The following is a 26,368-nucleotide window of genomic DNA, read 5'->3' as shown; positions in this document are numbered from 1 at the left end:
AAACGGCAGAAGGCACTGCTCATATGCGAGTTCAGCTCTGCTCAAACGAACCTCTTGAGTGAACTTTCGGCGCACGGATGTGTAACAGCCATTCTTCCTTATATGTACGAGTGACCAATAAATGTGTATTCAATATTAAGTGTATTGTCTCTCAACTAATCTTCCGTGATAATCACACACTTAACACTTTAAAATTACGCGTTATTAATTGCGTACTCTCAATTACTTTGTTGATTTTCACTTGTAAATCTGTATTTATCGCCTTGCGGACTGACAGTCCGTAGTGACTATTGACGGTACGAAACACGGCGCAACTACTGCGGGGTTAACAGATAGCGGTGTATATTGATATTGATGGGTGCTGTAGCATCTTCAGATCGATAACTTTCCCAGTGACCTAAGGTCGATGTAGCCACTAGTGCTATGTGATCGATACCTATGCCGTTGTCAAAGAAAGTCGATACCTTGGAAACGGTTTATATGTATTTCATCTTCAGTCTGCTTTTGATGTTCTTTGGAACTACCGGTTTGAAAACAAATGTCGAGTGGGAGGGATTTTGGATCTGTGGACGCTTGTGCGACGGGGAGGCGTCACCTTGTCTGTTTGTGAAAGAAACGATGCGTGAGACTCAAGTTCAGCGCGAACTGCGGTACTGCCATTGCCAGCATGGAAATTCCTCTGGTGAATGGCGATGACGAATTATTGCCATCTGAAGATGAGAGTGATTGTGAGTTAGATTTAACCGGCGTCAACTGCGTGGGAGACCTTGCCGCCGTCTCAACTGCGTACGACAGAGGGAGACTCATTATTTGGTACATAGTGATTACAAACTTTAAAAGCTTCGCTGGGACGCGCACACTTGGGCCGTTTCATGAGGTATTTTCTTTTGCTTTTAAGAGCTATACTGAACTATACAGTATGAACAAGTAGAGATATAGTACCGTCCTGAATGTTGTAAACTGACATCATATTATATTTGAAAGTTCTTTAAAGTATAAGCTGAAGTTTACTTTATAGTGCCTTATGGCCGTGCCTCGCTTCAGTTTGTAAAATCGTTCATATTTTGTCACAGAAAGTTAATGCTGTAGTGGGGCCCAATGGAAGTGGAAAAAGTAATGTTATCGACGCAATTCTGTTTGTATTCGGACTGAAAGGCTATAAGCTTCGTGCGAAGAATGCGGCATCTGTAATCCACTGTTCTGAAAAATTCCCCAATCTGGACAGTTGTACAGTGGAGCTCCATTTCAGACAAATTATTGAACAGGTACGTAAATATACGAATCATGTAATCAAGATTGTTTTTGCCTGTAGTAAATTTTTCTTCTGTATTGAAAGAGAGCGATACCGCTGCGCCAACTCAAACTACCACGTTTAAACCTAACAAAGACCTCGGGCCGTTTTTTGCGGTTTTATGAGATGCCATATCATTACAGCACTGGACGAAGCAGACATCTGGAATCGGTAGGTTCAGTTGAACCGCTATCAAGATTCTTCTTGTGGATTCTAAATACTAAGATACCACCCATTAGTTAGGAAACCCCGTTAGTAATAAGAGTTAAGTCTTGTGCTTGCATGCCTAAAATGCTTTTCAGAGCAACGTGTTGTGCTGTGGCCTTCGAGCAAATGTCAACGAAGCTCTTGTTAATTTGTTCATGTATTCCATTGTTGTTACCACATCACGTATCGCTGTGAATTTGCTTCCTAATGTCAGTACCTAAATGTATGCCACCTTCAAAGAAAGGAATTTGTACAAAGATGTGCAATTACAAATTTAATTATGCCTATCTTAAGTGAAGTTACACTTTTTGAAAATTGTTTAGAATAATGAAACTGAATGTCTTTGTTTAAGATGTTTATCACATTTAATGGCCAAGAAGGAAGAAGATACGTCTATAGATAAAAAAGTAGCTTCTGATCCCAAAGTTGAACTGAATAGCAAACATCTATTTTTCTATTGTAATGTATATATTTCTACTTGGATATCTTCACAAGACATAATGTGTAAGTTACCAGGGCAGAGACAGGCATACACGATGGGGCAGGTTAAACGGAATAAAGTGTTAGTAACCATAAGTACTGGTGTTGAATATTATTTAATTGGTGACAAATGACTATTTTTAAACAAAATAATGCACACTTCATTATTGTAAACATAAGGTATTCTGTGCAGAATTTCTTGTGTAACCTATGAGGCAATGCTCATAGTGATTAATGTAACATCTACCCAAATTACGTAATGTGCAGGAATCAGTTGCTAAAACAACACTTTGATCGAGAGTGCAGGAAAACTAACAGTACAGATATCAGAGGAAATGAGCTACTTTGCAGAGAGCTCTCACTAATGTAAGAATACAATGCATTGTAATTATGCGGGAGTCTACAGCCTATCATTTATTTATTGTCCATTCACATGAATGGCACAACAGCCTACATTTTATGTCAATGTGCTGTAACCGCTCAGGTGGTAGCACTAGCAATGAAGGATATATAAAGTGTGCTGGGGGGTACCGAGAAAACAGGGCAGTCGTTGTCGTAGTGCAGAAATGGAGCAGTTTATCTGACTTCCAAAAGGGCAGGATTGTTGGCTTTGGTGCCAAGGGTGGAAATGTTACCGAAATGGCTAAGTTTGTAAACTGTCCTTGTGACACTGTGGCTAAAGTATAGGAAGAAGACACCAGAGAGGCAGTTCTGATGTTGCAACTGATAATGGAAACAAGACTTAAGTAAAATCAGTACAGTGTCAGGATTTGTTGACCTGGAAAAAACATAAATGTAAACTAGTACAAAATGTTTGAAATTCTTAGAAACATGTGAATAAACCATCAAGAAAGATGGATGATATAAAATATTTGCAAGAACCAAGAGGGAACATTTAGAATGGAAGATGAACAATGAAAAGCTCATATTGAAAAGGGTTCAGCCTATACATCAAAGGACTGAAGACCAAAATAAAAGAAAGATTCAAGAGTGGGATTAAAACTGACAAAGGATATCAATGATAAGATTCACTGATGACATCAGTATCCTCAGTGAACCTGAAGAGGAGAAATGGTGCTATCAAAAACCAATGCTGAGGAGACTGTGGTGCACCATGGGCAATAAATGACAAGGGCGAGCGACAGCTGTGGAGATGTGTATGTGCCAGTAGAAGTGCAACTGCTGAGCAGCTGACTGCCCATGTGAACCGGGGAGCTACAAGCAGCGTCTCATCTACATGTACATGGATACTCTGCAAATCTTATTTAAGTGTCTGGCAGAGGTTCATTGAACCACCTTCACAATTCTCTATTATTCCAATCTCGTATAGCACGCAGAAAGAATGAACACCCATATCTTTCCGTATGAGCTCTGATTTTCCTTATTGTATCTTTGTAATCGTTCCTCCCTATGTAAGTTGGTGTCAACAAAATATTTTCGCATTCGGAGGAGAAAGTTGGTGATTGGAATTTCGTGAGAAGATTCCGCGCAACGAAAAACGCCTTTCTTTCACTGATGTCCATCCCAAATCCTGAATTATTTCTGTGACTCTCTGTCTCTCATATTTTGCGATAATACAACAGTTCAGTGAATGTTGCTGCTTAGGGGCCTCTGACTTCAGGTTGTTGGTGACAAAGGGTGGAATTTGCACACCAATACTGCTACTAAATTTTCACTGAGTGGCAACAGGTAGCCTTTTCAGATGAATCATGTTTTATGCTCCATCAGACAGGTGACCATTGGTCTGCATGGCGCAACATCTGAAAGAAAACAACCTGCCACCATGAGGGAGGGTTATGGTCAGGGGCATTCTCTGGGTGATCTTGTGATTCTGGAAGACACAATGAATCAACAGAAGAGTGCATGTAGCCTTGGACAGCATATCCCTGCTATATGCAATTTGTTGTTTCTCGCCATAGTGGCATCTACCAGCAGAACAGTGCAACATGTCGCACAGCTTGCAGTGTATGTGTGTGGTTCATATTGCACCAGAATGAGTTTACCATACTCCCCTGGCTATCAAGCTCCCCAGATTTAAGCCCAGTCGAGAGTATGTGGGACCACCTTGATCGGGCTGTTTGCACAAAGAACCCTCAACTGAGAAATGTAACCAGCTGGTCACGACACTGGAATCACCATGTCCCTTTTTGTACCTTCCAGAACCTCACTGACTCTCTTCCTACATGTCTCATGCTGTGAAAGCTGTGGCTTTTGACAGGTGGTCACATTAATTAGACTGAATAGTGTAAAAGGAGGTATCTGCTGGTGTGCGTTCACTACTTCTTAGCTGGACAGGCCATCCTGAAAAGTCATTTTGTTTGCTTTCTCTGAAAACAGTCCTCATTAACGACATTGATAGCCCACATATAAGAGAAATATTGTAGACCTTGTGGCTACAAACATTCTTTATCCTATTGATAGTGTCATTAAACAGGCAGGGAATAGTGTCCACAGTTTCTGACTGGTTTGATCAAGGCTGCCACAAATTCCTGTCTTGCAGCAACTTTTTCATCTCAGAGTAACAGTATGCCCTCAGTTGTTTTATGTATGCAGATCTGTCTTCCCCTACAGTTTTTACCCTTTGGTACCATGGAAACGGTTGCCTAAGTCCTCGAGCCTTCATTCTACACTTTTTTTTTTTTTAATGCCAGTTTTTAATTGTTAAAGGATGTTGGTAAAAATGCTGAAAAAATAATACATTCCTAGATCTGGAAAGAATATATTTTTACACTTTGCATTTATACAAAATTGTTTGAAACTTACCAGTCACTCACAAGTGAGACTTTAAACTTTTGCAAAACCATTTGAAATTTACAACAGTAATAAACATACATTAGGTATAAAAACATAGTTTTAAACACCAAATGAACAACAGCTATGATGCAGTTAAAGATACTATCAAAAATGGATGGATACCACTTTTAGATGCTGTGGACTGCAAGAAAGCAGCTTTTGCCTTTATTTAAACAGTAGTTTACTTTGCACCTCTCTCATATGATAAAAGTGTAACCTTTGAAGTTAGGGCATTTGCATGCTATTCTCTTCTCATGCCGTATTGGCACGTGATTAAGGGGCTCTACTCTTATATTCTTTCGAGGTAGTGATGATCCCTTATATTTAAGCCTGTTGGCTCTGTACTAGCTTGTCTCTTTTGCTTGTCAGTGTGGGTCCTAAGACCATTCTGGCAAAGAGTTTGAGCCAATTCAATTGTAAATTACCTCCTGCTCATTGGCACGTCTGCTGTTCTTTTTTCAGGGAGTACCTGTCTTAAGAGAATCCACAAATGTATTACAATTATATCAGTCAGATGGAAAAATAAATGTATTGTGTGGATCCAATCTTTATCATCTGCCAGTATTGCTATCAAATAAATCTACATTTCCCATATGTGAGTCGCAGACAGAATAGATATCCAACTAAATCCATGGAGGTATAATATCTGTCAAAATAGGTCATATAGTTCTGATCACGTTTCTATTACAAGGGGAATTAAAACCTGTTCCAATATCTAGTGAACACTTTATTTTTTTTTCAAATGGTTCATTTTCTGTGTAAAGATACAGAACAATGTGTTTTTTAGAAGCTTGTAGTACCAGTATATCAGCATCAAGTTCATTATCGTCATCCTCCAAAAAATTATTTGAATTGTGGATAGGCCCTCTAATAGTCCCAGGCTGCAGATTCCAGATTGTTTACAGTTTTAGTAGGTTCTTCCATCACATCAAAATCTAAGCCATTTTCACTGTCTGATGGACATTCTAAAGGCATGAATCCTTCACAAGTAACCACTTTACATCATTTGTTTTCTTCTTAAGGGAGGGATTCCATTACAACACTTGAACTAGCACAAGAAAGTAAAAGAAAGCAGAATGAAGGAAACACTAATTTCTTGTTGTTTGATTGTGGATAGCAGCATTACTATGCTCTATTGCACATATCCAAACAAATTGATTCATGTAGTGCTTATGTTTTAATTAGCAGAAATACAATGTGAATGTGACCGTATCCTATCCAAAGGTTACAGAAGCACTGTACATTTTTTAATGTTCACTTATTCTTGCTTGCAACTACCAACAACCACCATCAAAAAAGAGCAATGTGTGCCAGGCTGACAGTGCTGCATGGCACAGCACACATTATCGCATCATGCACTCAGTAGCGCATTCTAATGGCAGATTCTGTTCAGTTACCTCCATAAAGCAACACTGCCCATCTGCAAAGCATCTTTCAGTGTTAACTTTCAAGGAAAATGATGAAAAGGTAGTTGACACTTTGATTTGTACATCTGCAAAACAGTGCAGTGAAGGGTTAACACAAGTTCTAATGTCTTTGTCTCTTCTTGTCACAGTTTTCCATTTGCTCCTTCCCTCGTTCATTCTACAGAGGACTTCCTCATTCTTTATCTTATCAGTCCTCCTACTTTCCAACATTCTTTTGTAGTACCATATCTCAAATGCTTTTTTTAACCCACTCTCCACAATTCATCGTACAATGCTGTGCTCCAAATGCACATTCTCAGAAATTTCTTCCCCAGTTTAAGACTGATGTTTGCTACTGGTCTACTTTTCGTGGCCAGGAATACCCTATTTTGCCTGTGCTTATAAGCTTTTTATTTCTTTATTTATTTTTGCTTTGCCCATCATGTGTTACTTTGCAACATTTCTTAACTTCATCTACTTTGTAGCCCCAAATTTTGATGTTAAGTTTATCATTAATTAATCTCACTTTTGCTATTCCTCAGTACTTTCATCTTCCTTCGATTTGCTCTCAATCCCTATATCGTTCAGCAGGTTCTATAATACTTTTTCAATTACACTGAGGATATCGATCCTTTCACCCTGAATTTTAATTCCACTCGTGAATCTTTCTTTTATTTCTGTCTTTGCTTCTTTGATGTACAGACTGAACCCTTTGGAACCTGAGCTCTTCATTCTTGGTCTTCCAGTCTTATTGTTCTCTCTTGGTTCTTGCACATATTGTATATTGTCCATCTTTCCCAATAGCTGACTCCTACGTTTCTCAGAATTTCAAACATTTTATACCAGTCTACATTTACACTTTTTCCAGGTCAACAAATCCTATGACACTGTATTGACTTTACTTAAGTCTTGTTCCCATTATCAGTTGCAACATCAGAACTGCCTCTCTGGTGTATTTATGTTTCCAAAAGCCAAAGTGGGTTCTGTCTTACAGATCCCCAATTTTCTTTTCTATTGCGCTGTCTATTATTCTTGACAGCAGTTACTAGAGTCGATAAATCCATTAAAAAGACCAGGAGTTTCAGTTTTGGCAGAGGAGAGAAGCAGTTGTTAGCAAACTGCTTAAAGAATGAATTGACAACTTCATATCCATATAGAATGTGACTCAGTGACTGCTGTGGCAAAGAATGTTTCTAATTTCATAGGTGGCCCTGCCTTTGATGGAATAAGAGATGCCAGTGACAGGATTGGAGTAGGTTGTAGTGGGAGCATATATGGATCATGTCTTGCATCTAGGTCTATTGCAGAGAAAAGGGTCAGGGGATAGGGAACAGGGATGTAATAGGGATGTACAAGGATATTCTGTAGGTTGAATGAGTGACATTAATCAGTGAAGGAGGAATGTGGATGATATTTCTAATTTCAGAGAAAGATGAGAGATAGTCGAAACTGTGATGGTCAATATGAACCAATTGCTCCAGTCCTGGATGGTGCTGAGTCACGAGTGGGGGCTCCTTTGTAGCCAGACAGTGGGCCTGTGCAGGATGATCGATGACTTGAGAGGGAAAGGCATGGGAGGTCTATTTCTGGACAAGGTGTGGAGGTTAATTTTAGTTTGCGAAGGCCTCAGTGAAATCCTTGGCATATTTGGAGAGGAACTGCTCATCAATACAGATGTGACGAGCATTGGTCCCTAGGCTGTATGACAAGGACTTTTTGGTGTGGAATGAATAGCAGTTGTCAAAGTGGAGGTATTGTTGGTGGTTGGTAGGTTTGATGTGGACAGAGATACTGAAGTAGCCATTTTTGAGGTAGAGGTTGACATCGAGGGAGGTGGTTTGTTGGGCTGAGAAGGACCAAGTGAATGTTCAGGTGGAATATGAATAGGCCTGAAGATGTTATCAATGAATATTAACCAGCTGAGGGGTTTGGAATTGTGTGTGGTTAGGAACATGTCTTCTAGATGACCCATGAATAGATTGGCATAGGATGGTGCCAAATGTATGGCCATTGCTACACCATGAATTTGTTTGTAGGTGATGCGTTCAAAGAAGAAGAAGTAACGGTGAGAATATAGTCCATCATGGTGACCAGGAAGGAGGTTGTAGATTTGGTGTCAATCGGGGATCGGGAAATATAGTCTTCAGTAGCAGCAAGGTTGTCGGCGTTGGGGATGTTAGTGTGAAAGGAAGTGGCATCTATAATAATGAACAAGGTGCCGGGTGGTAAAGGAACAGATACTGTGGAGAGTTGGAAGAGAAAATGATGGGCGTCTTTTGTAGGAGGGTAGGTTAAACAGCCAGAATCCCAAACCCCTCATCTAGGGCAGATTCATTGACGACATCTTTGGGATCTTTAGTGAGGTTGAAAATGCCTTGTTCACATTCCTCCAAAATGTCAGCACCTTCTCCCTCTTTCACCTCACTGGTCCTTCTCAGTCCAATAAGTTACCTCCCTCAATGTTGCCCTCTAGAAGTATGGTCACATCAGTACTTCTGTACACATAAAATATACCAACCACCAATAATACCTCCACTCTGACAGCTGCCACCTATTCCAGTCAAAGAAGTCCCAGCCATGCAGCCTAACCACCCATGTCTGTCATATCTGTAGTGATGGGCATTCCCTTTCCAAACATGCAGAAGGTATCAATGATGCCTTCTCAGAGTGAAATTACCCTTCTCATCTTGTCCAGAAACAGATGTCTCACGTCTTGTCTTTGCAGTCACCTACCATCCTCCACATACCCACTATCTGGCCGCCATGGAGCATCCCTCTCTTGACTCAGTACCACCAAGGACTAAAACAGCTGAATCTTATTCTCTGACAGGGTTTCACTGACTTATTGTCACATTGTGAAATGATCAATATTTTCTCCAATGACCCCCACATCCTTCCCATGGTGCTACTCCGCTGCCCACCCAACCTATGTAATGTCCATGTGAGTGCCTACTCCATTCTGTCTCCCAGCCTCTAGCCTCAAGGCTCATACCCCTGGAAAAGATGTAGATGCAAGACCTGACCCACACATTCTGCTACTATTACCTACTCCAGTCCTTTTAGAGGCCTTTCCCACCCTTTTAAAGGTGGGACCACCTGTAAAAGCAGCCACATAATATACCACTTTAGCTGCAATCAGTGTGTCACATTCTATGTGAGTGTAACAACTAATGAGCTGCCTGTTTGCAAGAATGGTCACTCCCTACCTGTGGCTGAGAGACAGCCTGGTCACCCAGTTGCTGAGCATGCCACCCAACACAAAGGGGTTTCACAGCCTATGCCATATGGATTCTTCCCACCAACATCAACTTTTGTGAACTGTGCCCGTGGAAACTCTCCCTGCAACATATTCCCATAGCCATCCTGTCCTCCACTGTGACTAGTCCGTCCCCCATCTGTCTATTCCCTACCCTACTCCTACTGCAGCCCTACACACACCTTCTGTCCCACTAGCCCATCTACATAGTCCTTTCCTGATTGTGACAAATCTCGTCTTCCCTTTGGCCTCCCCCCCCCCCCTTCCATCCCACCGAGCAAGGTGGTGCAGTGGTTAGCACACTAGACTCATTTTTGGGAGGACGAAGGTTCAAACCTGCATCCAGCCATGCTGATTTAGGTTTTCTGTGATTTCCCTAAATCGCTTCAGGCAAATGCTGGCATGGTTCCTTTGAAAGGGTACAGCTGACATCCTTTCCCACCCTTCCCTAATCTGATGGGCCTGATGACATCTCTGTTTGGTCCCCTCCCCCAAAGCACCTAACCTACATCCCCTCCACTCTCCTCCCCTCCCCTGCACTGCCTCCCAATGCTGACTTAGCAGTCCACAGTTATGCCAGTCATGTCCGTACACCCTTTTACAAATGCAGCACTAGCATCTTCCCCCGCCCCTACCATGCTATCCTGTCCCCTCCTCACATCACACCTCTTTTGTACACCAGCAACGATTGCTGTTCACATCAGATGCAGCCGCTTTCAGGCCTTAATGCCCAGAGACGACAGTGGCTGTGTGTGTGTGTGTGTGTGTGTGTGTGTGTAAATGACATAGTACGATAGGAAAACAATATCTAACAGTTTATTTTTCAATGTGTGTCTGCCACTCAACACCTCCCTTATGTGCTGAATAGCAGTCGGTCCCTTTCAAACTACTTGTAACATCAAAGATGCTGTAACTTACCAAACGAAAGCGTTGAATGACAGGTGAGGTACGAGCAGCAGCAACTTGAGATTAGCAGAGGTTGAGGCGTGGTGGGTAACGGGAAGAGAGAATATATTGAAGGGCAAGTTCCCATCTCCGGAGTTCTGATAGGTTGGTGTCAGTGGGAAGTATCCAGATAACCCGGAAGGTGCCTACACTGTGAAGCCTTCTATGTGGGAATGACCAGCATTTAACTGTCCATTCGCATGAAAGGACACAGGCAGACAGTGTTTGTTGGTAATGAGGATCACCCTGTGGCTAAACATGCCTTGGTGCATGGCCAGCACATCTTGGCACAGTGTTACACCGTCCGGGTTATCTGGATACTTCCCACTGACACCAACCTATCAGAACTCTGGAGATGGGAACTTGCTCTTCAATATATTCTCTCTTCCTGTTACCCAACAGGCCTCAACCTCCGCTAATTGTAAGTTGCCGCCGCTCGTACATCACCTGTCATTCAGCATCATCTTTGCCTCTGTACTTCCGCCTCGACTGACATCTGTGCCCAACCTCTTTGCATTTACATATGTCTGCCTGTGTGTGTGTGTGTGTGTGTGTGTGCACGCGAGTGTATACCTATCCTTTTTTCCCCCTAAGGTAAGTCTTTACACTCCTGGGATTGGAACGACCCCTTACCCTCTCCCTTAAAACCCACATTTTTTAGTCTTTCCCTCTCCTTCCCTCTTTCCTGATGAAGCAACCTTGGGTTGCGAAAGCTTGAAATTTGTGTGTGTGTTTGTATGTTTTTTATTGTCTCTATCAACATACCAATGCTTTCGTTTAGTAAGTTACAGCATCTTTGTTTTTAGATATATTTTTCCCACGTGGAATGTTTCCCCCTATGATATTCATATCATTTATTTGTAACATCAAAAACAATTAATTTTTGACAGTATAATGTAATTGGATAAATAAAAAAATCTACTCAGCAAGCAGCGGCAAAACAAGTACATAAAAAAAAGGTTATAATGATGCAAGCTTTTGGAAACAGTGGCTCTTTCTTCTGGCAGAAGGGTTGAAGGGGAAGGAAGAGGGGTGAAGGAAAAGGACTGAGGTGGTCTAGGAAAAGTGGTAGATTTTGGAAAAGTCACTCATAACTGTGGGTCAGGGGAGATTTACTGGATGGGATGGGAAGAAAGACTGATTGTTGGGGACTACACCAGATGAGATTTGAAAATCAGAGAGCTTAGAGGAGGAAGACATAATATGCAAAACAGATTACTGCTAAAACATTGTGCATGAGTTAATAAGAGTGAAAAGCTAAGTACTTTGTAGGTAACAGAGGTGGGATGGGATGGTGAAAAACAGACAGGTAAGAAAATGAAATACACTGAAAACTAAAACAGAGTGAAGAAAGGAGTAGTTGCTGTGAAGAAATGCCAAGGTGGAAGAAATTAATGTAAATTAAGGCCAGATGGGTGGCGAGAACTGAGGACATGTTGCACCACTAGTTCCCACCTGCGGAGTTCTGAGAAACTGGTGTCTGGGGGCAGAATCCTGATGGTGCGTGTGGTGAAACAGGCGCCGAGGTCATGAATGTCATGTTGTAGAGCATGCTCTGCAGCAGGATATTGTTTATTGCCCGTATACACCCTCTGCCTATGCCCATTCATCCTAACTGATAATTCGGTGGTGGTCATGCCAATGTAAAAGGCTGAACAGTGTTTACGCAACACCTGGTATATGATGTGTCATTTCACAAGTGGCTCTTACTTTGATAGTATTGCCGGTTACAGGGCTGGTATGGGTGGTGATAGGGGTATGCGTAGGGCAAGTCTTGCAGCGGGGACGTTCACAGGGGTGGGAGCCATAGATTGGGAGATGGGCGCAGGAGCATAGGGTATTGTGGGCATTGATTGGATGACGAAAAGCTATTCTAGGTGTTGTGGGTAAAATCTTAGACGAAATGGATCTCATTTCAGGGCATGATTTTAGAAAGTCATGGCCTTGTCAAAGTAGCTGATTAGTACATTCCATACCAGGATTATACTGAGTGAAAAGTGATGTGCTCCGAAACTGTGTTTCGGAAGGATCAGCAGTACCAGGATTGGATGTGAAGGCTTGGGAAATCTGCTTTTGAACTAGGTTGGTGGGATAATTATGTCCAGGGAAGGCCGAGGTGAGAGTGGTGGTGTACTGCTGTAAAGGGTCTGCATCCGAATACGTTTGCCTCGAACGCCAAGTCTGTATGAGAGGGAATGTTTGACATGGAAAGGATGGCAACTGTCAGAATGTAAGTACTGTTGTTTGTTGGTAGGTTAATGTGGACAAAAGTGTGTTGCTGGCCTTCTGTGAAGATGAGATCAACATTAAGGAATGTGGTGCGGGAGTTGGAATAGGACCATGTGAAATTTATCTGGGAAAAGATATTCAGAGATTCCAGGAATTTTAACAGGTCAGCCTCACAAAGAGTTGATTTGGCAAAGACGTCATCAGTATATCTAAACCAAACCAGGCACACAAGACTTATAGATCCCAGGAAAGCCCCCTCCAAGCGATCCATGAAAAGGTTGGCAATCCCGGGTCCCATGGCCGTACCCTTACATGTTTGTATGTCTTCTTCGTAAAGGTGAAGTATTTGTTTGAAAGTATAAAGCTGATTAAGGTGAGCAGGAAGGATGTCACAGATTTGGGATCAGGTGGGTGCTGACTGAAGAAATGTTCAGCAGTAAATAGATCGTATACATGGGGGATGTTGGTGTAGAGGGAGATGGCATCAGTGATGACAAGCAAGGGGTGTAGCGGGAGTGGGACGGGCATGGATTTCAGTCCTAGAAAATGGTTGGTGTCTGTGTTATAGGAGGAAAGTCTTATTACTATGGGTTGCAGGTGCTGATCAGCTAAGGCAGATATATTTTTGGTGGGTGCTTTGAAGCCAGTAAATGAGCAACTGTAGGACGGCCAAGATGACTGGGTTTGTGGATCATAGGAAGAATGTAAAAGGTGGAGGTGCATGGTTTGGGTGTGGTAAGAAGTTCTGTGGATTGAGATGTTAGTCCTTATGAGGGGCCTGAGGTTTTAGGAAGGGACTGCAGATCAGTAGAGTCACAGGGATGGGATCTACACAGAGGTCTCCAACAGCCGGTGTAGACTTTCGCTAACATATTTCTTTCGGTCAAGTACCACAGTTGTAGGTTCTTCGTCTGCTGGGACAATAATGATGGAGTCATCAGCTTTTAGGTAATGGAGAACCTGGAGTTCTGTAGGGGACACGTTGGGGTCATGTTGTAGGCAAGGGACCTGAGGAAGAGTTGTGAAGCAATGCTGGATGTGAGGAATTCTTGTTAAGTCTTGTAAGAGATGATTTTGAGCTAGTGGTGGTGGATCAAGTTATGATCATGGTCAGAACTGTTCAAGGCAGGGTTCAGTGTCATGTTTGCTGTTGCAAAGGTTTTGGGTTTGGGTTATTAAGTGATATTTCCAGTTAACTTTACATGTGAAGGAAAGTAGGTCCTCTACCAAAGCAGCATGATCAAATGCAGGTTTAGGGCTGAAGTGAGACCCTTGGATAATATGAATAGTTCAGGAGGGGAGAGCGCTGTAGAGGAGAGGTTGTGAGAACGCTGTACTGTTGTAACTGGTTCTTGTGATTGAGTTGTTGGTCTGGGAGGCAGTGTGAAGGTTGTGGGATGTTAAGGGGCTGGCCAAACTCAGTTTGTAGGAGAGGAGTGGTGATTGATGGCGTGGCTATTTAGGAAGCTGCAGAGGAACGGGAAGGGAAACACCACTGTTGAAGTTGTTTAGGAGAAGGTGGAATAGCTTTTTGAGGTGAAGTGTGGCATGTTTTGTAGTTTGAACTTACCTCATTAGATGATACCGTCCAAGGAAACATGAGGAGCAGATAACTAGGATTTTGTGGTGGGAGAGAAGTCTGGTGGAGTGGAAATTGGCAGATCAGATTGATGTATTTGAAACTGTAAAAGAATGTGGTGTAGGGGAAGATACATCCAGAAATAGGGACTTTCAATCTTGGGTCTTTTAAAGTAACTCCAAGGGACAAGCAGGTTTCAAGAAACAGAATGCAGGACCTTAGTTTCAATAGTGCAAAAGCATGTTTTTGAAAAGAACAGATGTAATATGTGATGTGATTCATCATGACAAGAGGGGACAGTTTGGAGTGTTCGGAATGGTGGGAGTCTGTATGATACCAAAAAAATGATTGGAAAAGAAAAAGAAAAAAAAATGTAGGAAAAGTTGTGATAAGAAGCAAAATTTTAAAAACAGGGTAAACAGAAAGAGAAGTTCATAGGAGGAAATGGAAACTATTTTGCTTGGCAAATAAAGTAAAGTAGGAGATGGCAGTAAAAGTCAATCAGAACAGTTTGAAGAAAAACATACGCACAAAAACATGAAAGAATTACATACAAACAAGATAAATGGAGAGTGGGAAAGAAAATAGCGGTCTAATTTGCAAATAAATTGGTGAAAGAGGATTGGGAGAAGGCCCTGCACTGCAGTGAACCGTAAATTGTTATAGACAAATTCGTAAATAACAATGGAATTGTTATATGAAAATTTGTGAATAATAATGGACCCATCTAAGTGCATGGAAATTGTTACTAGATAATATGTAGGGGCAAAGTGTTGATTACTTGGTTATACAGATAAATAAAAGAACAGACTAGCACATAAGCTAGAAAACGGATGACAGTTTAAACAAGACAGATAACAACAAAGATCAACAAGAGGGTTATATAAGAAGAAATGACGGCCACGTTGGCTACTATAACAACGAAAACAATCAATTTTTGACAGTGTAATGTAATTGCGTGGATGAAAAAATCTACTCAACAAACGGCGGCAGAATACGCACATAAAAAAAAAGGTTATTATTATGAAAGCTTTCGGAGCCAGTTGTTTATTTTTCCGGCGGAAGGTTGAAGGAAAAGGATTGGAGTGGTCTAGGAAAAGGGCTAGGTTTTGAAAAAGACACCCAGAACCGCAGGTCAGGGGAGACTTACCGGATGGGATGAGAAGGAAAGGCTGATTGTTGGGGACTGCACTTGGCATGTTCAGTGTTTCTCGTGTCATGGTAAAGGGACTTGCACACTGCAAAATCTGTTGGAAATAGTTTTAAGTACCATACAGGGAGGCTTCTCTAGTATTTCCAACCCATCTCAAGTTAGCCATGGCACATTCAGCAGTTTACAGGGAAAAAATTGAAAGTATCCAATTGTGCCAACTTCAGTATTTCTCATTTCCAATCTTCAGTTGACATACCTGTAGCCTATTTTTGAGCATTGGTCTAATTTTTGAAATTATTGAGAACAGGTCTTTTTTACTGTTAAATGTTAATGCAAAATGAAAATGTATTGCACTCCTTGATGTGCCTAACAATGTCTCTGTTGTACAGTAAGCAATGTGCCAATCATCTCCACTCATGATTCCCACAGCACTGATGTTTCTGGATCAACAACTGAATTTATTTGGCCTACTTGAAATTTGTCAGTAATGGAAGCATGATTATAATGAAATACTGCAAATCAATTATAAACAGTAATTTTGAAGGCGATTGATTCCCAAATGGTTCTCAAAACCATTCAACACACTTCGGCTCTTACTACAAAAATTGTGAAAAATCACACGACAAAAATATTCTCATGAAATTTTCATTTTTTTTCACATAGTTGTATATTTAAATGCTGCGTGTAAAGAAATTAATCAGCCAATTTTTTTGAGCTGCCATTTTTTTTACCAATAAAAATGCCTTGCCGTAAAATGATAGTAATGTCATACATCAGTAGCTCCAGCTAATGGTTGTTTCTAGAAACTTAAATGGTGATCATCATAGATGTCCTTCTTATGTTTGATTTCCCTAGTGTCAAAATGTTCGTTTCTTGACTGTTAACTTTTAGTTCAGACTTTTCATAATTGTCACAAATTTGGAAAGCATATTCTGCATATGTTTTCACTATCATCTATTAAGCCACTATCATGGACAAATTTTATTCATTGAATGCTAACTCCATTAACTTGTTAAAAAAATATGTGGCCTCGGCCTTATTGCCAAGGACATAGTGTGCAATAGGTCCTTACTTATGCATGTTTTCATGCATGTGACCACATCCCTAAAGTTAAAATGAAGCTTGTAACCAGGTTGAACAATAGTGGCAAGAAACAAGACTGCCATTAGTATAATCTGCAACCTGGCTGCCCCCAGAAGATTGTGGTTATGGACTGAACATGTGGTGGATGATACAAAATGCCCATCATAAGTATTTCCTTCATCACAGAAACCTTGCCATTCACCTCTACACTTGTGGATGAACATTTCATTAGGAGTCTATAAATCACATCTGTGCAAGAGATTATGCAATTACTCACTAGTATTACAGTTGTCCTTTACAGCGAAGAAGACAAAAATATATAGAATCATCAAAGACTTTTTAAGGGAATGTAACTTGCACATATAATTGAGTATCTGTACTTACAGAGCATACCTTGGACTGTCTGTCAGGTCTTAATCCTTACATCATGGAAGCTATTGTATACTTTAAGATAATGCAGAAATATCAGTTCAGAACACATCAGTTTATTTGTACTTTGTGTCTTTCAATAACAAAATGAAAAGCTACCATAATGATCTGTTATCAGCCATATATGTTCCGTATGTACTTACACAAATATGGCACTTTACTTTTATAGACTGCTTCTGATTCTCAAGCACAACAATTGCTTGCTGCCTCGCTTCTCCATGGCTACCCTGTTGAGGCCCATAGAACTTTGAATTCTTCGCATGGTGTAATTTACACCAGGCTGCTTGATGGTCTCACTGAGGCCAAAATCCAATCTTACCTCTCTGATCAGAGTGTCATTGCCATCCATTGTATAATGAAAAACGTAAATTCCTCCTTAGTGCCCACCCACACTTTTTTCCTCACTTTGATAGAGGTGCTGCAGCCCAAGATCAAAGCAGGCTACACATTTGACCTCTTATCAACAAATAATCCTGAGTTAATAACAAGCATCAAAACTGATTCAGGGATTAGTGAACACAGGGCTGTTGTAGCAAGATTGAATATTGTTAATCCCCAAATCCTCGGAAAATAAGCGAAAAATATATCTATTCAAAAAAGCACATAAAAATTCACTTGATGCCTTCCTAAGAGACAATCTCCACTCATTCCAAATTAATAATATAAGTGTAGACCAGATGTGGCTTAAATTCAAAGAAATAGCATTGGCAGCAATTGAGAGATTTATACCAAATAAATTAACAAATGACTGAGCTGATTCTCCTTGGTACACAAAACGAGTTAGAACACTGTTGCAGAAACAACGAAACAAACATGCCAAATTTAAACAGACACAAAATCCCCGAGATTGGCGATATTTTACAGAAGCTTGAAATTTGGCGCGGACTTCAATGCGAGATGCTTATAACAGTTTCCACAACGAAACTTTGTCTCGAAACCTGGCAGAAAATCCCAAGTGATTCTGGTCGTATGTTAGCGACAAGAAACAATCAATGCCTTCTCTGCACGATAGCAACGGAGATACCATCGAAGATAGTGCTGCCAAAGCAGAGTTACTAAACACAGCCTTCCGAAATGCCTTCACAAAAGAAGACGAAGTAAATATTCCAGAATTCGAATCGAGAACAGCTGCCAACATGAGTAACGTAGAAGTAAATATCCTCGGGGTAGTGAAGCAACTTAAATCACTTAATAAAAGCAAGTCTTCTGGTCCAGACTGTGTACCAATTAGGTTCCTTTCGGAGTATGCTGATGCATTAGCTCCATACTTAACAATTATATACAATCGTTCGCTGGACGAAAGATCCGTACCCAAAGACTGGAAAGTTGCACAGGTCACATCAATATTCAAGATAGGTAGTAGGAGTAATCCACTAAATTACAGCTCGTTAATGTCGATATGCAGCAGGATTTTAGAACATATATTGTGTTTGAACATAATGAATACCTTGAAGAAAACGGTATATTGACACACAGTCAACATGGGTTTAGAAAACAACATTCCTGTGAAACACGACTAGCTCTTTATTCACATGAAGTGCTGAGTGCTATTGACAAGGGATTTCAGATCGATTCCGTATTTCTTGATTACCAGAAGGCTTTTGATACTGTACCACACAAGCGGCTCGAAGTGAAATTGCGTGCTTATGGAATATCGTCTCAGTTATGTGACTGGATCTGTGTTTTCCTGTCAGAGAAGTCACAATTAGTTGTAATTAATGTAAAGTCATCGAGTAAAACAGAAGTGCTTTATGGCGTTCCCCAAGGTAGTTATAGGCCCTTTGCTGTTCCTTGTCTATATAAATGAATTGGGAGACAATCTGACCAGCCGTCTTCAGTTGTTTGCAGATGACGCTGTCGTTTATCGACTAATAAAGTCATCAGAAGATCAAAACAAACTGCAAAACGATTTACAAGAAATATTGGAATGGTGCGAGAAGTGGCAGTTAACGTTAAATAACGAAAAGTGTGAGGTCATCCACACGAGTGCTTAAAGGAACGCATTAAACTTCGGTTACATGATAAATCAGTCTAATCTAAAAGCTGTAAATTCAACTAAATACCTAGGTATTACAATTATGAACAGTTTAAATTGGAAGGAACACACAGAAAATGTTGTGCGGAAGGCTAACCAAAGGCTGCGTTTTATTGGCAGGACACTTAGAAAATGTAGCAGACCTACTAAGGAGACTGCCTACACTACGCTTGTCCGTCCACTTTTAGAATACTGTTGACCGGTGTGGGATCCTTACCAGATAGGACTGACTGAGTACATCGAAAAAGTTCAGCATGTTTTGTATTATCGCGAAATATGGGAGAGAATGTCACAGAAATGATAACAGTATTTGGGATGGACGTCATTAAAAGAAAGGCGTTTTTCGTTGCGACGGAATCTTCTCACGAAATTCCAATCGCCAGCTTTCTCCTCCGAATGCGAAAATATTTTGTTGACACCAACTTCCATAGAGAGGAATGATCACCAAGATAAAATAAGGGAAATCAGAGCTCGTACAGAAAGATGTAGGTGTTCATTCTTCCAGCGCGCTATACGAGATTGGAATAATTAGATTAGATTAGTTTTTCATTCCATAGATCCATGCTGAGGAGATCCTCGTGGATGTGGAACATGTCAACCCTTTTTTTTATTTTTTTTAAGCTGAAATAACAATACTAATAGTATGAATATACACAATACATCATTTGTTTCTATTAAAAAATTCATCAATTGAGTAGGAGGAGTTGGCCACTAGTAAGTATTTCAGGCTCCTTTTAAATTGATCTTTATTTGTAACTAAATTTTTTATGTTTGCTGGCAAATTATTGAAGATGAGTGTTCCTGACTAGTGGACCCCTTTTTGAACTAAAGTGCTTTTAAGTCTTTGTGCTGATCATTTTTGTTCCTGGTATTGTATGTATGAACTGAGCTGTTTGTTGGAAAAAAAGAGATATATTATTTAGGACAAATTTCATAACGGAGTAAATATACTGAGAGGCAATGGTTAGTATACCCAGTTCTTTGAAGAGGTTTCTACATGACGTCCATGAATTTACTCCACAAATAATATGTATTACACGCTTTTGGACTCTGAAAACTTTTGTTTGACTTGAAGAGTTACCCCAAAATATTATACCATATGACATTATGGAATGAAAGTAGGCAAAGTACGCAAGCTTTTTCATTTTTATATCACCTATGTCACCTATCACTCAAATTGCAAATACAGATTTGTTAAGGCGTTTCTGCAGTTTTGTGGTGTGCTCCTCCCAACTGAATTTATTATCAAGTTGTAATCCCAGGAATTTAAGACTGTCAACCTCTTCTATCTGCTCTTCTTCATACTTTATGCATATGCTGGGTGGAAGCCTCTTGCAGGTTCTGAATTGCATGTAGTGAGTCTTTTCAAAGTTTAATGTCAGTGAGTTGGCTTTAAACCATTTATTAATATCCATGAAAATATCATTAGCAGATCTTTCTAGAACTACACTTGACATACTATTTATTGCAATACTTGTGTCATCTGCAAACAAAACGAACTCTGCTTCTGGCAGTGTAACTGATGAGAGATCATTAATGTACACAAGAAAAAGCAATGGCCCTAAGATGGATCCATGTGGGACACCACATGTAATTTCTTCCCATTCTGATGATGACTGATGACTTAATTCACTAGTCCCTTGTACTGACACCCTTTGTTTCCTGTTAGCTAGGTATGACTTGAACTATTTTGCAGCACTGCCCGTGACACCATAGAAATCTAATTTATTTAAAAGGATGTTGTGGTTCACACAATCAAATGCCTTTGACAAATCACAGAAAATACCTGCTGCTTGTAATTTGTTATTTAATGAATTAAGTACATTTTCACTGTAGGTGTAAATAGCCTTCTCGATATCAGAACCCTTCAGAAATCCAAACTGTGTTCTTGATAATATGTTATTTGTGGTCAGATGGTTGAGAAGCTGCCTGTACATTACTTTTTCTAAAATTTTTGAGAATGCTGGCAAAAGTGAAATTGGTCTGTAGTTTGATGGTATCTCTTTGTCCCCTTTCTTGAATAGAGGCTTAACATCTGCATATTTTAGCCAGTCAGGAAATGTCCCAGTTATAATTGAGTGGTTACACAAGTAACTTAGAATTGTACTAAACTCACAAGAACATGCCTTAATTAACTTTGTTGATATTTCATCGTAACCACTAGAATGCTTTGTTTTCAAAGATTTTATTATGGAAGTTATTTCTTTTGGTGAAGTGAGTGACATATTCATGTAGCTGAAGCTATTTGTAAAGGCTAGTTTCAGATATTCGAGGGAATTATTTACTGATCCTGACAATCCCATTCTATCAGTAACGGATATAAAGTAGTTGTTAAATAGATTTGCCACGCTATGCCCATTGGTTACTAATGTGTCATCTACCCTTAATGCTATTTGCTCCTGTTCCTTTCTGGTTCTACCAGTCTCCTCTTTCACTATATCCCATATTGTTTTTATTTTTTCCCTGACATTGCTATTTTCTTCTCATAGTTCATTTGTTTAGATGTCTGAATTACTTTTTTTTAATATTTTACAGTATTTCTTGTATTTAGCTAAATCATCAGTATTGGAGCTATTCTTGGCCGACAGATACATTTTCCTTTTTGTCTTACAGGAAATCTTTATTCCTTGTGTAATCCATGGTTTTATTATAGACTTCTGTTTAATTTGAGTAACTTTTAGAGGAAAACAGTTTTCAAACATGGTACTGACATTGTTCATGAATGTATTATATTTTTCATTCATGTCATGGGCACCATAAACATCTTTCCAGTTCATATCTTTCAGCAGTTTTCTAAAACACTCAATTTTTGGTTGACTGACTACTCTCCTGTAATCAGACTTAGCAGTCTTGATAATCTGCTCAGAATTTACATCTAAAACAAGGAGCTGCATGTCATGATCTGATAGTCCATTTATTACAGGTTTTATGATATGATTTTGTTCCTTTGATTTGTCTATAACAATGTTATCAATGGCTGTCCTTGAGTATTTAGTGATCCTAGTTGGCAAGTTTACAGTGTGAGTTAGATTGAAAGACAACATTATAACTGCAGTAAATGTTTACTGGAAGATTGCATTAGAAAATCCGTATTAAGGTCACCAGCAATCAAAATTTCTTTGTTTCTTACTGTTAAATAACCCAAAAGAGCTTCTAGATGACTTATGAATAGATTATAATTTCCTGCAGGTGCTCGGTAAATAGTTACTATTATATAGGATCTGTTATGGAACTCTACTTCTGTTGCACATGCTTCTAGATGCTGGTCTAAACAGAATTTATTAATGTCAGTGTTCTTGAATTTATGGCAGTTTTTAATAAATGTGGCAACTCCTCCTCCATCCACATCTGCTCTGCAGAAGTAGGAAGCTAGCTTAAATCCTGAAAGGTCTAACATATCTATGCCAGTGGTCACTTGATGTTCAGAGAGGCAGATTATGTCAATTTGGTTAGATGAATTCATTTCATCAATACAAATGAGTAGTTCATCAATTTTATTTCTGAGTCCCGGAATGTTCTGGTGTAATAAAGATAACTGATACTGTATACTAATGGGATTATAACTGCTTTGGCGAAGATGAACTGGCAGTTTCTGATTACTTTCTGTTAAACATTGTTTAAATGGAATCTGTGTGCTAAAGTCTGACTCCTGTTCATCTGTTTTCTCAAACTGAGTGTGTCTGCCAATCTCTTTTAAAACTCGTTTTCTTTCCCCCTTCCCTATCCTAAAAAAGGCATCCCTCTGACACCTGTGACCACTGGTATTTTACCACTTGTGCCAGTGTCCCCCCTTAAGTTTTCTGCAATCAACCCAGACAGTTTTCCCTTCCCCTTCCTATTAAGGTGAAGGCTATGCTTAGTGTAGTCCCACCTATCGATAGCATCCACAGGAATGAAACCAATATGGGACCCTATACCCGTCCTAAGCAGCCACTCCAACTCAAAGTTCACCCTCCTGACGGAAGAGTTCAAATGAGGCCGATCATGGCATCTCAACACAGACACAAATCCCACACTCGTATGCTTCGTTGCTGATGCTATCTTCACCAGGTCACTCTCTGTGGAATATTCAGAGTCTCTGTCAATGCTATTTCCCGGTCCACCCACTAAAACCACAGCATCTTCCTTCGTGAAGTCTTTGCATAAAGAACCTACATCCTCTGTTACCTGACCCAGATCTGCACTAGGCTCGAAAAAGTTTGTGACCTGGTACTCTGGACCTAGATTTTCCTGCAGTAGTTGGCCAACACCTCTACCATGGGAGCTACCTAACAGAATTTTCTTTTTCTTTACAAATTTCCCTTCCTTTTTAAAGTCCCTGAAAACTTGTTGTGCCCTTTCTACAGCTTCAGCTACATGAGGCTCATCCGATTCTGACTGAGGCAACAGGTCAAATCTATTTTCAAGATTTATGACAAAGCTGTCTGGTGCTCTCCTTTGCCTGTTCCCCCTATTACCTGTTCCCACTTCCCACCTCTGTTCACCCTTCTCCCTCTTTAATCTGTCCAGTTCCTCCCTTGCCTTGTCTAAGTTAGCTTGAAGAGCTGCAATTTTCCCTTCCTGTTCCAGTATTTTTCTGTCTCTACTGCAGATCCTACAATACCACTGGTGAGCCTCATTTATGTCCCCATATCCCACGCCACTACATTCGCCCCAATGAAAGAAACTACAGCACCCATCACACCACACCCCGGAACTAACAATCCTACAGCATGTCACACACTTCTCACTCATGGTAAAAACAGAAATCGTATAAACTGATTTAAGTATTGACTAAAACGTAAACAAAGGACTCTAGAAACTATTCAAGCAGATATAAATAAATTGAAAGATTACTGAATAAAAAAACTGGTGATTACATATAAGTTTGAGTCACTGTTTACTTACGATACGCACGCTTGAAATTAAGCCTAAAATCCGTGCTATAGGCGCAAGAAGGAAAATAAACTTCTTACCCCGTTTAATCTTCTTTAACACTTCACTAACACTTCCACTTATGTAACAACACTTATATTATATTTATACCCTCAGGAAACGTTTACCTATAAGTTTAATTCACTGCTTACTTATGATTCGCACGCGTGAAATTAGGCCTAGGATTCGTGCTACAGGTGCGGGAAGAAAAATACCCTTCTTGCCCCGTTTAATCTTATTTTATACTTCACTAACACTCCTACTAATTTAACAACACTTAGATTATATTTATAACAACTGTAAATGTTTAAAAACAGCTTAATAACAACATTTTTTTATAATTATTTAATGTAGCAAATACTCGAAGAGTCCGTGTCGGCGCAGTGTTGCCAACCTTCTGTGTGAAGATGGTTCGATGAACCCTCTGCCAGGCACTTAAATGTGATTTGCAGAGTATCCATGTAGATGTAGATGTATGAAATTGTCACAGTCCGGCCTTACATTCCGAACCCAGTGCACTGCTACCAGTGTTACTGTTTCTACCACTCTAGAACATCTTGTCGACACCCAGCCAAATGTGTAACCTGTGGTAGGGATGCACACGAGGTGCAATTGTCCACCTCCTTCTCCCCATTGTACAATTGCAATGGTGGCTATGCTGTCGCCTCTTGGTGTTGTCCCGTGTGTCTTGATGAGCGGTCTGTCCAAGAGCTTTGGCCAAAGGAGAAAGTGATTACCCAGTAGTTTGCCAGTTACTGGCTAGTTGCAAACCCCGTGTTCTCCCGTCTGGCACCTATAGTTCTGTTCTTGTTACCCCTCGCTCCGTGAAGGACATGGTTACACAAGCATGTGACCCCAAATTCGGCTCTGAGGTTGTGAAATCGCCCAGTGTCAAGGTAGCATCACCATCCCCCCTCCCGCTGTGCAACAAACTGTCAAACTCTCGCCTCAAGGGGCAAAGCTACCAGCTACTCCACCAGTAGGCAGGAAAGGACGGAAGTAGTACTCCCGTGAAGACTTCGTCTGTCCCTCCAGGCAAAAAACATCAGAGTCTTCCTCTAACCGGAAAGACTCGAGGAAGTCCACCAAAGGCAAACAGTCTTCTCCTTTGCCAACTCGAAGATCCTGTTCAACGGTATCTCCATGTGGTACCTTGGCCTGGCTGGCCTCTGTATCGCCAGTGCGCACTACCAACTGTTTTTCGGTGTTGGATTCCACGGACCGACCACACAAACGAGCCGATGCTTCCGTGGAGTAGGGTTGTCCTGCATATGTGCCCTGTAGTAGCGACTCTACACTGCCGAGTTGACACCCCTACATCTCTTCCTCCTCATGACTGTCCTCCAAAGGAACATTCAGAGCCTTTGGTCCCACAAAGAGGATTTACAGATGCTTTTAGCATCGCAGCATCCCCTTGTACTCTTCCTTTAGGAAACGAAATTGTGCCCTCACGACCACTTCAAGCTTTCACATTACTTACCGATTTGTTTTGACCTTCCCACTGAGGTCGGCATTCCATCTGATGGGGGCATCGAGCTGCTCATATGGGATGATGTTTATAGTCAACCCATCTCCCTGACTATCCATCTTCAAGCTGTTGCAGTTCGACTTGTGCTTCCTTGCCTGACTTTTTTCCCTCTGTATCGTTTATGTACCTCCATCCTTTGATGTCACTGGGGCAGACTCCCTTCAGCTTATTGGGCACATACCTCCCCCATGTTTGCTACTCGTTGACTTCAGTGCGCATCATCCCCTTTGGGGTTCTCCCAGGACCTGTCAGAAAGGTGCCCTCTTGGCTTACCTTCTTAACCAACTTAACCTCTTCTGCCTTGACACTGGAGCACCCACTTTCTTTTCCGACTCCTCGCACACCTATTCCCATTAGGACCTATCCTTTTGCACTGCCCAGCTTGCCCATCGTCTTGAGTGGTCCGTTCTTTCTGATACCTACTCAAGTGACCATTTCCTGTGTGCTATTTGCTGACTCCTATCCCATCTGCGTGCATGCCCAAATGGCAGCTTACTAAGGCTGACTGGCAGCTTTACTCCTGCCCTGATGATCTTCGAAGAACAAGATTTCCCCAGTTGTGATGACCAGGTGGACTATCTCACCATCGTTATCCTTAATGCTGTAGAACGTTCCATTCCTTGTACTTCCTCTTTACCAAGTTGTGTCCCAGTCCCTTGGTGGACTGAGACATGCTGTGATGCAATGCGCGCACAGACGTGCTCTCTGTGTTCTTAACCATCAACCTACAATGACAAACTGCATTCATTATAAACAGATGCGTGCAAAGTGTCATCACTTTCTTCGGGATAGCGAATGAGCTAGCTGGATTTCATTCAATAGTTCTTTTAACAGTTCCCTCTGTCGTATGGGCCAACCTCCAACAGCTCGCTGGGACTAAGGACTAAGATCCATTCCCTCATTTCCAGCCTCACAGTAGCAGAAGATGTCATCGTGGATCCTATTGCTATCTTCAAAACCTTGGGCCACCATTTTGTGGAAGTTTTGAGCTCTTCCCACTATCACCCTGCCTTCCTCCATCTGAAACGAGTGGAGGAGGC

The 26,368-nt window shown here is 40.8% G+C and overlaps 1 protein-coding gene across 1 annotated transcript in view; it reads left to right on the top strand.

The window, feature by feature from the left end:
- The first annotated feature begins 538 nt into the window (after nucleotides 1–538).
- Nucleotides 539–26,368, top strand: part of LOC126235852 (structural maintenance of chromosomes protein 4-like) — a 329,466-nt gene continuing 303,636 nt past the window's right edge. Inside the window, exons 1-2 of the mRNA XM_049944717.1 lie at nucleotides 539–877; nucleotides 1,074–1,265. Coding sequence (XP_049800674.1) covers nucleotides 668–877; nucleotides 1,074–1,265 — 402 coding nt within the window. The 5' untranslated portion in view covers nucleotides 539–667. The remainder of the gene's footprint in view (nucleotides 878–1,073; nucleotides 1,266–26,368) is intronic.

This window comes from Schistocerca nitens, chromosome 2, assembly GCF_023898315.1.
Source record: "Schistocerca nitens isolate TAMUIC-IGC-003100 chromosome 2, iqSchNite1.1, whole genome shotgun sequence".
NCBI classification, from domain to species: domain Eukaryota; kingdom Metazoa; phylum Arthropoda; class Insecta; order Orthoptera; family Acrididae; genus Schistocerca; species Schistocerca nitens.
This window is presented reverse-complemented; position numbering and strand designations above follow the sequence as displayed.